Source organism: Sus scrofa, chromosome 2 (assembly GCF_000003025.6).
Source record: "Sus scrofa isolate TJ Tabasco breed Duroc chromosome 2, Sscrofa11.1, whole genome shotgun sequence".
Classification (NCBI taxonomy): domain Eukaryota; kingdom Metazoa; phylum Chordata; class Mammalia; order Artiodactyla; family Suidae; genus Sus; species Sus scrofa.
In genome coordinates, this window is record NC_010444.4 from 134852749 (window position 1) to 134866093 (window position 13345).

Sequence of the window (13345 nt, forward strand, 5' to 3'; positions counted from 1 at the left end):
TGGCTAACTCCCCCCACTTCCCCTTTACTTCTTTTTTTTTTTTTTTTTGTCTTTTTAGGGCCACAGCCCCCCAGCATATGGAGGTTCCCAGGCTAGGGGTCTAATCGGAGCTGTTGCTGCTGGCCTATGCCACAGCCACAGCAATACCAGATCCGAGCTGCTTGTCTGCGACCTACACCACAGCTCATGGCAACGCCAGATTCTTAACCCACTGAGCAAGGCCAGGGATCCAACTTGCAACATCATGGTGCCTAGTCGGATTCGTTTCCGCTGCTCCACGACGGGAACTCCCCCCTTTACTTCTTTCGAACTTTTGGCTACAGCAGCCTTTCACATTCTGCCTCTGACCTAATTTGCATCTCCTCAGTTGACCTGAACCCTCAGAAGCTCATTTCTCTGTTGTCTGCATCTTATCAGTTTTGTTTTGCTTCTGGCTGATACTGTAAATTGTCTGGATGCTTATTTCCTTAGCTGTTTGCTCCCATACGTTGTTTTCATAAAAGTGAGAAATACTAGAGCATTGATAAACGGATATGAATGACTGCATAGAGGAGGAATTCGATGCAAGAGAGGGAATAGGTACAGAGCAAAATCCTGGAGTAGACAAAAAGAGATAGACTCCATTGCTCCACTGAAGGAGTTAACAGGAGTGCGTACTCTTTATCCAGTGTAAAAGGATGGCAAGGTCTATGTGGTAAATTTAATAGTGAGAGAATGAATCAATTCTCTTTTGATTCTCTATTCTCAGTGGAAAAAAGAAGTGAAATTATTGGTTGAGGGTGGGAGAAGGGGTTGATTGAGACTAGTAAAAGTGTAAAGTAGTTTTTATCTCAGAGTAAAGTGATTAGGGAAGTGTTAAAGGGTTATGCGATGGTTTGGGGGGTCAGTTGAGGTTTGCGGGTGAAAATTTATAGGGAGAGCAGTCATTAAGGTTGTGTATTTTTCAGTTTTGTGCAGCTGCTCGATGCCAAGAACTAACTTGAAAAGTTGGGTTTAATCACGGTTAGGGCTTTGTCTGATAAATATAATGAAGCGAGTGAGTGAGAAGCAAGGAATTGACTGTATTCTAAATAGATTGATGTGCTCAGTCCTCCTGTATGTAATGAATCTCCTCTCATTGCACTAGATCTACTGCCCTGGACAAGTCCTCTTTGACCCTGCTTGGGCCATAACTCCTCATGCTGGTCCTTTCATGTGGATGTTTTCCCATTCTGCTTGGGCTCTGACTTCCCATGCTAGGCTGCTTCCCCTTTACTATCCCTGGACACTTTGCTCACCCTTCTCAGTCCCTGATACTCTTTACCAGGTAGCCTTTTGTAGGGATGCCCTGTCTAATCTGAGATCTGAATTCCCCCAGCAGACTTCCCTCCTCACGGGGATTCCCTCCTCCTTGTTGTCAGGCTCTGAATCCCACTTGTGCCTTTCTCCAGTGTGGGGACACCATCCTTTCTCCTTTACTTCTTTCAAGGTTTCAGCTATAGTACCTTTCACATTCTTCCTCTGACCTGATTTGCATCTCCTTAGTTGACCTGAACCCTCAGGCACTCATTTCTTTATTGCCTGTGTCTCATCAGTTTTGTGGGTTCCATCCCTGGCCTCGCTTAATGGCATTTCCACACGCCACACGTGCAGCCAAAAAAAAAAAAACCTATGGGATTAAAGGAGAAATAGACAAATCCACAGTTATACTTGGAGATCTCAGTACCCTTATCAGGAGAAAAAAACAGAAAATGTAGAATATCGGGGAGTTCCTGTCATGGCGCAGCAGAAACGACTCCGACTAGGAGCTTTGAGGTTGCAGGTTCAACCCCTGGCCTTGCTCAGTGGGTTAAGGATCCAGCATTGCCATGAGCTGTGGTGTAGGTCGTAGATGAGGCTTGGATCTGGTGTTGCTGTGGCCCTGGCATAGGCTGGCGGCTACAGCTCCGATTGGACCCCTAGCCTGGGAACCTCCATATGCCGTGGGAAGTGGCCCTAGAAAGAAAACTAAAGATAGATATCTTTTCATGGACAAATACAAAAATCCATAGCAAAATATTAGCAAATCAAATTCAGCAATTTATAAATAAAGATAATACACCATGACTGAGGTGGATTTATCTCAGTAACGTAAGGTTTAACATTTGAAAACCAACCACTGCTATACACCACCCTGAGTAAAGGAAAATCCTTTGAGCATCAACAGGTACCAAAAAGTATTTAAATTCAGTATTCATTCATGATTAAAAACTCAGCGTCTTTATTCTTTTATTCCTAAGTAATTCAGTCTGAGAGCCAGTAGGTAAGGTTGAGGGAGGAGGGCATCTACAGAAGTAGCTATGGCAGCCTCATTGAGAATTGGAGCCCAAGAGAGAAATACATGAATCTATAGTGATATTTTTATTTTCATTTTTGTCTGTGCCCATGGATGGCATGCAGAAGTTCCTGGGCCAGGGATCAAACCCATGCCACAGCTGTAAGCAGAGCCAAAGCAGTGACAATGCTGAATCCTTAACCTGCTTAGCTACTAGGAAACTCATAGTGATATTTTTTAAATGAATAATAAAAAAAGGCAGGAGGTGAAGGACAAAGCCCTTCCATATAGTAGAATCTTAACTAATAAATGTAGGAGGAATAATGAAACTAGAAAATTACTCTTTGATAGCTATCATAATTCATGTAAGAAACCTTAATAGAGGTGCCAAAACTAGTGGAGAAAAAGCTTGATTGCGGTATGAGACATTTTGTAGTCTCAGTGTATGTCTCTTCCAAATATTTATTAAAAGCAAAGTTGAAAAAAGAGTAGTGGAGAAGCCTTGCGGATGATGCCTTTACCAGGAGATTGAAGGTGGTATCCTTAGTACTGAGGTAAATTGAAATTGTGTCCCATTTGATACGATGCAACGAAAGGAACATCACTTCTGTTATATTCCTGCCAAATATGCATAATCTGATTCTGGTCATGAGAAAATGTGACACAAACCCAAATTTTGGGAGATTTTCTATAAAATAATGTTTGGTAATTTTAAAAGTTACCAGTCATGAAAGCCAGGGAAAATATGAGGAACTGTTTCAGACTGAAAGAAACCAAAGAGACATGACAGCAATGTGTAATTCCGAACAATGTGTGATAACAGTGTGTAATTCTGAACTGAATCTTATTGTTGCAAAGGACATGTCGGAACAATTGGCAAAATTGAATGTGATCTGAGAAACAAATGGTGTAACATATCACTCATTTTCCTGATTTTTATAATTGAAAATGTCCTTGTTTTGTAGGAAGTATTGGTATTGGGAAATCAGATCTGCAACTTACTCTCAAGTGATTTGGGTGAATAAGTCATAGTGTGTGCTAAATTTCTGCTTTTCTATAAGCTTGTGATCTGAAAATATTTCTGAAAAGCACTTTTGGTACTTAAAAAGATAAAATTCACTTATTTGAAAAATCCACATAATTGATTTCCTAAAGGTGCTGAGTAATAGAGGTAGATAGTACAGTAGTAGTAAATCAAACGGTATGTATTCTTTTCCTCCTATGTTTTGAATAGCGTGCAAAAATGTCATTCATTTTTGTTTTTTTCTCATTTTTTATAAGTAATACTGCTTATATCTTTTCTTTCAGAACTAATGATCTGATGTTTATTAAAGTGTACTTTTTCTCTTTGCCTTCAAAGGTTGCTCAAGAAACAGATGTTAGAGCCCAGATTCGTCTGCAGTTTCGTAATGTCAATGGAGAACTTGTAGCTGTACAGAGATCTATGCTTTGTACTCAGAAAAGCAAAAAGACCGAATTTAAAACCTTGGAAGGAGTCATTACCAGAACAGTGTAGGTGTTTGTTTTATATTTGAATATCTGTTTGTTTTTTTGTCTTTAGGTCGTTTTAGACTTTTTTTTTTTTTTTCCTACTACTTTAAATTTTATTTTAGGGGAGTTTACTAATTTATTTAAACAAACTTTATTTTTAGAGCTGTTTTAGTTTCTCAGCAGAACTGAGCAGGAATTAGAGTTCTACCCTTCCTCTACACCTACACGGCCTCGTCCACTATCAACATTTAGTTTTTGATACCATTTATCAGTTAAACAGAATGATACTGTTAAAAATTTAGTGATAATGCTCCATTTCTTTAATTTATGGACAGTTGCTGGATTGAGGGTGCATAATCACTCAAATATAGATTGAATGAATGAAAAGTGTTAGTATTCATGTCTGTAGTGACGGGGTGAGATGAAAAGCAGACAGGAAAGTAACAATCTGTCCCTTTCAGTTATTGTCATTCTGTTAAGGGTGGGTGTCATCTTGTAATGGGTATGGTTATTGGATTGAAGCTGCCCTGGATTCTGGGCTTTATCCTTGTTAAGCAAAATAGTAATCCCCTTATCCCTTCCTTTCATTTTTTTCATCTTGTTACTGGCTTCTCAAGCAGGTTCTTTTCAACTGGCTTTTAAATACACTCAGGTCTCTCCCACAACCTCAGATTTCATTCCACTCCAGTTACAGCCTGTCTCCATCTTCTCCTTTACAGGCAATCAAAAGAGTAGTTGGTACCCACTGTCTCCTTTTCTTTACTTCCTCTTGACACCTACTCTGGCCCCATTCTCATATTGAAACAGCTCCAACTAAGGTCACAAATAACATCAACACTAATTAGGATAACACTTGCTGTACAAAATAGATCTCATAGCAAGTCTCTGTTTTTTTTCATTTGTAAAATAGGGGTTCATTATCACTATACATTGTCTTAGAAGTATGTTTTAAGGATTGGGCTAATGCATGTAAAATGCTTAATATGTCATTGGGGCTTATAAATTAGTTAACTTAGTGGCTTAAGACAATATGGATTTATTATCTTATAGTTCTGTAGTGTAGAAGTCCATATTGGGTCTCACTGGCTTAAAATCAAGGTGTCGGCAGGTCTTTGCTCCTTTCTGGATGTTCTAGGGGAAAAAACTCTGTTTCCTTGCTCTTTCCATCTTTTAGAGGCCATCCACATTCTTTGGATCATGGCCTTCTTCCTCCTTCATGAAAACCAGCCACAGTGGGCAGAGTTCTCATATCACATCATTCTGGCCTCCTCTTCTGCCTCCCTCTCTCACATTTAAGGACTCTTGTGATTACCTTGTCCCCACCCAGATAATCTAGGATAATCTCTGTTTAAAGTCAGATGATATGATGGAATACTACTCAAGAAAAAAGAAAAAAGAATGATCTGTTGCTACTCACAGCAGCATGGGTAAATTTCAAAGGAAGAAGCCAGACAAAACACAGTACATACTGATTCCATTTATATATAAAATTCTAGAACATATACATTAATCTGTAATATGATATATGATATGGTTGGCTGAGGGTAGGGGTTGGGGGTAGTGGAAGGGCACAATTACGTGAGGACATGATGAATATGTTGGAGATGGTTGTTTTTACTGTGATGATGGTGTGACAATTGTATGCGTTTGCCAAAAATAGAAACTGTTGTACAGTCTCAATATGTGAAATTTATTGTATGTCATTTGAACGTTTTTATTTTATTTTTTTAAATGGAACTATTTTTAAATGTTTAAATTGTGGTAAATATATGTAACATAAATTTTAAAAAATAGAGTCAATTGGGGAACAATCTTAATTCCATCTGTGATCTTGATCCTCTTTGCCATGTAACCTAACACATTCACAGATTCCAGGGATTAGAATATAGTTACCTTTGAGGGTTAATGTTCTATGTATAACTGAGTAAATTGTAACTATTAAGCACTTCTTAGTTGAAAATTTTTTTCTGGACTTCAGTTACATGACACAACATTGTTGCCTCTTTCTCTTGCTCACAGCCACATCCTACCTAGTCAGTAGAGTTTGGAGTTCCACAGGCTCAGTCCTAGATCCTCTCCTGTTTTTGCTCTGTATTCTCTTTCTTGATAATCTCATTCATATTCATTGCTTGAATTACTGTGTGTTTGTAGGTGACTTACAGATTTATGTCTCCAGACCAGACCTGTTTCCTGGCCCATGTACCCAACTATCTCATTTTCTACCAGTTCTTCCAAAGACACATCAGTTTCAGTGAATTCAAAACCAGGCTCATGATCCTTTCCTCTTAACTCCCCTTTAGAAAGCCTCCCACAACTTGTTACTCTTGCACTTCTCATCTCAGTGAATGACTCCCCCCGCCCCCATTCATCCAGTGATAAAAGCCAAGAGCCTAGGTGTCTTGACACCTTCCTTGCCTTCTATACTTAGTTCATTTTCATGTCCTATGGGTTCAGCCTACATGGCCTTTCAGTCTGTTTTTCTCTGTTTTTGTCTGAACCATTCTAGTTCAAGTTACTATCATCTTTCCCTAGTCTAATGTTATAACCTCCTGGTCTCTCTGTGTCCATTCTATCCCTCTACACAGTGTTCTTGGTACCTTCAGTGTAATGTTCTCAAAATACATATAAAACGGCAGTAAAAACAGACACTGCCTCAGTTCGTCTTATCTCTTAACAGATACTGAACTGAAACATGAAAGAAAATGTTAAATTTATCCTTCTGATGAAAGATACTGAGTGATCTTTTAGAATCCAGGGGCAGGGGTGCTCCTGGCCCTTGGTATAATGAAGTAGGGAACTCATTTAAAAGACCCTGAGACAATTCTATTTGATTGCTTTGTCAGTGTGACCCTAGAACTTAGGTCTACTGATTGAGAATCCTTCCTGACTTTGCTGGGTTGGGCATTGCCACGGTTCACCTTTATATTCCTTTTGCTGTGGTGTTTGTTACTGAACAACCCCTTATCAAACTATGCAGTCTTTAGATGTTTTTGTTTAAGCACCTTTGCCTGTCTGCTGTGTATCATCATGTTTTGTTTTATTCTTTTAAGTCTCTCTTTGTTTTTAATTCTGAGGTTGAAAGACAGTTTATTTTCTTCTCTGTATTATTGGTAAATATTTTAGGTTATTTTATTGAAAATCCAAATATGTAAAAAAAAAAAAAATTCTAGCATCTTTTCCCTACAACTCTGTTCTGCATACTTTTTCATTAGGAAACTGCTGAATCATTTAAGAGTTACACTTTTTACTATGAGAAAGCTACTAAATCAACAGGGAATGGATGACGGGACTGTTTTTGCAAGTATGGCATGAAGGATTGATTAATTAATAAGATATGTACAACTAGAGATTATGTTACATACGTTCTTGATTTTCATTTTCTATAGGCATGGCGAGAAAGTCAGTATCAGCTCCAAGTGTGCGGAAATTGACCGAGAAATGATAAGTTCTCTGGGAGTTTCCAAATCTGTGCTCAATAATGTCATTTTCTGTCACCAAGAAGAGTCTAATTGGCCTTTAAGTGAAGGAAAAGCTTTGAAGCAAAAATTTGATGAGATTTTTTCAGCAACAAGGTTTGTAACCTTTAATTAGATTTTGTAGTCCATTAGGTTATTGAGCCAGGGTTGCAATTTATTTATTTTTTTGTCTTTTTGTCTTTTTCTAGGGCTGCGCCTGCAGCATATGGGAGTTCCCAGGCTAGGGGTCGTATCCGAGCTATAGCTGCTGGCCTGCACCAAAGCCACAGCACTGAGAGATCTGAGCCGCATCTGCGACCTACACCACAGCTCATGGCCACGCCGGATCCTCAACCCACTGAGCAAGGCCAGGGATTGAACCTGAAACCTCATGGTTCCTATTCGGGTTCGTTAACCACTGAGCCACAACGGGAATTCCCAGGGTTGCAATTTAGATGCGTCTTTTTTTAAACAGAAAAACTTGTAAAGCAAGAAAGTCAGCAATTACTACCTTTTATCCAGTGGCAACCAGTTTGCATACTTTCTTTCAGTTTTCTTTCTTTATATCTTTATTTTCCTGGTTGACAGTATATAAGTAACTTTTTACTTACTGTAATGTCATAAGCATTTTCTAAGTTACTTAAAACTCTTTGTAAATGTCTTCTTAATGACTTACTTGAATGTAATTTGTTTAGCCTGAAATTTGATTTTTATTCAATATCTTTAAAGGTATATTAAAGCCTTGGAAACACTTCGGCAGGTACGTCAGACACAGGGTCAGAAAGTAAAAGAGTGTCAAACAGAACTAAAATATCTGAAGCAGAATAAGGAAAAAGCTTGTGAGATTCGCGATCAGATTACTAGTAAGGAAGCCCAATTAACATCGTCAAAGGAAATTGTCAAGTCCTATGAGAATGAACTTGATCCATTGAAGGTAATTTTTTTTTCTTGGGTGCTAAGGAGAAGGTCACTTTTTATCATGGTATCTCTCAGCCTAAAAGCATTTCTTTCTCTTTGAATTTGAATGGTATGTATGTTTCTTGAAAAATTTATCAGACTATATATATTACGGTTAATGTCTTAGATCTACATTAGATAGTTAGTCTTAAAGTTGCCCAGAGGGCTTGGATTTGAAGGTAAGCTAATTTGTTAGTGTCATATTAAATTGGTAATGTAGCTGACTAGTTGTTAAATATCAGTGTAATGACTCAGCATTACAGTTCTAGTGTTCTTTTTTTTAATGATCTCTCTTTTTTAAAAGCTTTATTAAAGTATAGTTGATTTACAATGTTGTGATGATTTCTGTACAACAGAGTGATTCTGTTATACATATATATACACATCTGTTCTCTTTCAGATTCTTTTCCCACATAGATTATTACCGAGTATTGGGTAGAGTTCTCTGTGCTATACAGCAGATCCCCATTGACCAGGCAGTCTATGTACGTCAGTGTGCATATGCCAGTCCCAAACCTCCAGTCCATCCCTCCTCCTCCCCTACCTGTTCCCTTCAGTAACCTTAAGTTTTCAAAGTCTGTGAGTCTCTGTTTTTTTTCATGTATGCATGAACATAAATGTATGTATGTTCATTTGTATCCTTTTTTGGGTTCCACGTGCAGGTGAAATTATATGATATTTGTTCTTCACTGTCTGACTAACTTCTCTTAATATGATAATCTCTAGGTCCATTCATGTTGCTGCAAATGGCATTATTTCTTTTTTATGGCTGAGTTAATATTTTGTTGTCAAAAAGATAGATAATAAGTATTGATAAGAATGTGGAGAAATTGGACCCCTCATATGTGCTGGTGGGAATGTTAAGTGGGGCAGCCACTTTGGAAGACAATTTAGCATTTCCTCAAAATGGTAATCATAGATTTACCATACGACCCAGCAGTTTTACTCCTGAGCATCTTTTTCTTTACACACATTCTTTTTCTAATCCTAAGTATCTTATACTTAAGAGCAATTAAAACATATATCTGCACCAAAAAATGTATAGGAATGTTCATAACAGCATTATTCATAACAGCCAAAAATTGGAAACAACTCAAAAGACCATTAATAAAATGTGACATATCCATGCATGGAATAGTATTTGGCTTTGAAAAGAAATAAAGTTCTGATACATGCCACAATAGCCAAGAGCCTCGAAAACACGCTAAGTGAAAAAAGCCAGGTGTAAACGATATGATTCCATTTATTTGGAACATCCAGAATAGGCAAATCTGTAGAGGCAGAAAATAGACTAGCAGTTGCTTAGGGTAATGAGTAGAGAAGAATGAATAGTGACTGCAAAGAGTGTTTTTGGAAGTGAAAATGTCTTAAAATTCGATTATGTGGATGGTCACAAAACTCTGAATATACTAAAAAAATGTTGAATTTTATACTTTAAACAGCTGAATTGTATGGTAGGTGTATTACATCTGAGTAAAGCTGTTTAAGAAAGTGATGGCCTTTGAGCTCCACCATGACCTAGTATAGCCTGGCAGTTAAGGATCCGGCATTGTTGCCGCAGGGGCTTGGGTTGATGCTGTGGTGCAGGTTTGATCCCTGGCCTAGAAACTTCCACATGCTGCAGGCGTAGCCCCCCCCAAATGAAGAAAAATCAAATTGACACACTAGAAGGCATTATATGTACTTTGTTTTCATTTTGTATTTTTTCTTTTAAAAGTAATATATGCTCACAGTGAAAAAATTATGAAAGAATATTAGCTTAAAAGTGAGAGATGCTCTTCCCACTCCTCATCTCTGACCTTCCACATATATTCTATGAGCAGGTGGTGTTTTTTGTTTTTGTTTTGCAAAAATTCACTGTATATGTGTATACAAACATGCCTCTGTATATATGTACATATTCACAAGTACAAGCTTATTAAAATAGGATTGTGTGAGGAAGAGCCTGGATTAAGTAAATTAGAATAAAAGGAGTGGGAGATAAGACTTGCAGTGAGACTTTGAAGAGCCTAATAGGCTTATAATTTAGTTCAGTAGATGAAAGAGTGACAAATTATGTTATATCTTAGAACAAATGAGTTGTCCTAATAACTTATAATTACCAATATACTGGCACACATTTTATTTTCTTGAGGAACAGCATGATTGGAGAGATGACAAGCACATAGAAGGCAGGAAAAGACAAGAGCTATAAGAACTCTGAGGAGGAAAGAAGAGAATTTCTGTCTGAGGTGGCCAGAGAGGATTTCATAGGACTGAATTTTGGATATCATTTTGTTAACTTTAAATGGCTGGATAATTAGTAGATATAGTGACAGTAAAACGCAAGCTATTTTTGAACACTATCAAGGAAATCCTTACAGCTGAAATGGAGCATTTGTATGGGAAATGATGTCAGAGCAGAGCTGATGATACCTGGTATTTATTGAGCAGTGCCAGGATTCTAACTAAGGCAGTAGCAAATGTTGAGGTATTTGTGTATTTCTTTATTTGTATTTAATTTTGGCTGGTTTTCTAAGGATTTAATCTTACTCTGTTTTCAGAGCCTAGCCCCATATTTGCAGTAGCCTAGCCCACTTAGCAGGTGGTTCAGTAAATATTTTTAAGAGGATGATTTCTGAACTCCTTTTTTAGCTCTGAGTTATAAGGATTCTTCCCTTCATAGAACTCAGTGTAAAGTTTGGATCAGGTCGTCTTCCCAGCAGCCATCCAGAAGACAGTTTCATTTCAACACTGCACTGTAATTCATGCTTTCCCATTTTTATGGGTTTCCTCCATCACAGTAACTCTCTCATAAACTACTTTATTCCTGTACCATTGCATCCTGTCCTGACCGTGGCCCACTTAGGCTTGTTTTCTTTTCATGCCTTCAGTGGAAATTGTTTGAGAAATGTGTTTTCAAGTTCAAAAGCACCCTCTGGCCCTCTTACTTATTCTTCCACATGTAAGTTCATGGTCCTCATGTACTTAATAGGTCAAGTGCCTGATTTTCTTGTCTTACTTCACACTAACACGTAAACTTTAAACACTGATGTATTTTTTGTTGTCTTTTATTTGTCTTTGCTCCTTTTACTATGTTGCATGCTCTGGGGATAGAGCCTATGTTTTGTGCTCTGGTGTTTAAGCCAAAACACATATGTCAAAGAAGGAATTCCTAGGATCCAGTGACTGGCTAGATTTAAGGAATGAAGCAGCTAGAGAGAAAAGCCGAGATAGTGTTAATGCCACCAAGATGCTGTGGAAACATTGATAGAAGTGGAGAAGTTTATGAGAAGTGGGGTACCATAACAGAGGTGTTAATATTCATTGCTTTTAAGAATTTATGCAGATTTCTTTGTTGGCGTGCTCGAGCATATTGTCTTCTTTTTTCTGCCACACTCACAGCATGTGGAAGTTCCCAGGTCAGAGACTGAACCTGTGCCACAATAGTGTCCTGAGCAGTGACAATGTCAGATCCTTAACGCACTGTGCCACAGAGAATTCCTCAGGGATATTTTCTGAATACAGAATTTTTTTTCAAAAGTGATGTGAATGGGCCTGTTCATTGAGGGCCTACTGTATGCCCATCACTCTCAAGGGGCTTTGAAATGTATCATGTTATTGCTCCACAGTAACCCCGTGATATTTTGTGGGTGAAAAAAACAGACACAGGTGTTCATATTAGAAGTAAGGGCTAAAGCCAGGAATTGAGCCCAGGCTTCTCTGATTCCTAAACCCATACTTTAAAGAAAAAGTGAAATTTATTGAAATGTAATTTACATTTAGTAAAATTCACCTTTTTTGAAAGTGTATGATTTGATAAGTTTGGACAAATGCATACAGTAGTATTCCTACCACTACAATCAAGGCATAAGACATTCCCTGGAGTTCCCGTTGTGGCTCACTAGTCACCAATCCAACTAGTATCCATGAGGGCTTGGGTTTGATCCCTGGCCTTGCTCATGGGTTAAGGATCTGGTGTAAAAGACAATACTGAAATAATTTAAAAAAAAGATGTAAGATATTTCCATCACCCCAAAAAGTTCCCTCAAGTCTATTTATAGTTAGTCCTCTACCTCTGCTCCCAGCCCTTGGTAATCACTGATTTGTTTTCTGTCATTATAGTTTTGCCTTTTCCAGAATGCCATGTCAGTGGAATCATGCATTTTATAACTTTTGTGTCTGACTTTTTTTTTTTTAATTATTTATTTATTTATTTATTTATTTGTCTTTTGTCTTTTGTTGTTGTTGTTGTTGTTGCTATTTCTTGGGCCGCTCCCGCAGCATATGGAGGTTCCCAGGCTAGGGGTCGAATCGGAGCTGTAGCCACCGGCCTACGCCAGAGCCACAGCAACTCGGGATCCGAGCCGCGTCTGCAACCTACACCACAGCTCACGGCAACGCCGGATCGTTAACCCACTGAGCAAGGGCAGGGACCGAACCCGCAACCTCATGGTTCCCAGTCAGATTCGTTAACCACTGCGCCACGACGGGAACTCCTGTGTCTGACTTCTTAGCATAATGCTTTTAAATTTATCTGTGTTGCATATATGATTAATTCATTCCTTTATATTGCTGAGGGTATTCCATTTTATGGATATATTATAATTTGTTCATCCATTCCTTGTTTGGTGGACATTAGGTCATTATCAGCTTTTAGCTAGTACAAGTAAAACTACTTGGCGGACTGTAGCAGACTGGGATGAGCCACATCTCTGGAGCACTGCGACATGTGTTTGATCCCCAGCCCTACCAGCAGGTTGAGGATCTGACGTTGTTACAGCTGTGGCATAGGTCGCAGCTGTGACTCAGATCTGATCCTTGGTCTGGAAACTCCACGGGGCAGCTGAAAAAAGAAAAAGAAAAAACAAAAAACTACTATGAACTTTTGTGTGTAGGTCTATGTTGGAGATACCTTTTCGTCTCTCTTGGGTAACAACTCCCTAGAAGTGAGATTGTTAGGTTGTATAGTAAGTGTATGTTTCACCTTATGAGCTGCCCAGCTGTTTTTCAAAGTGGCTGTATTATTTGGTACCTGTTCAGTTGTGCTTCATGCTTGACAGCACTTAGAATCATCAGTCTTTTATTTTAACCATTATGTTAGATGTGTGGTAGAATCTCTAAGCAGTTTTTTTTCATTGTGGTTTGAATTTGCATTTTCCTAATTTTA

General features: G+C 38.4%; 1 protein-coding gene across 1 annotated transcript in view; it reads left to right on the plus strand.

The window, feature by feature from the left end:
* Window positions 1-13345, plus strand: part of RAD50 (RAD50 double strand break repair protein) — a 94729-nt gene that overhangs the window by 8289 nt on the left and 73095 nt on the right. The window contains exons 3-5 of the mRNA XM_003354274.4: window positions 3654-3805; window positions 7171-7356; window positions 7969-8173. Of these exons, the coding sequence (XP_003354322.2) occupies window positions 3654-3805; window positions 7171-7356; window positions 7969-8173 (543 nt within the window). The remainder of the gene's footprint in view (window positions 1-3653; window positions 3806-7170; window positions 7357-7968; window positions 8174-13345) is intronic.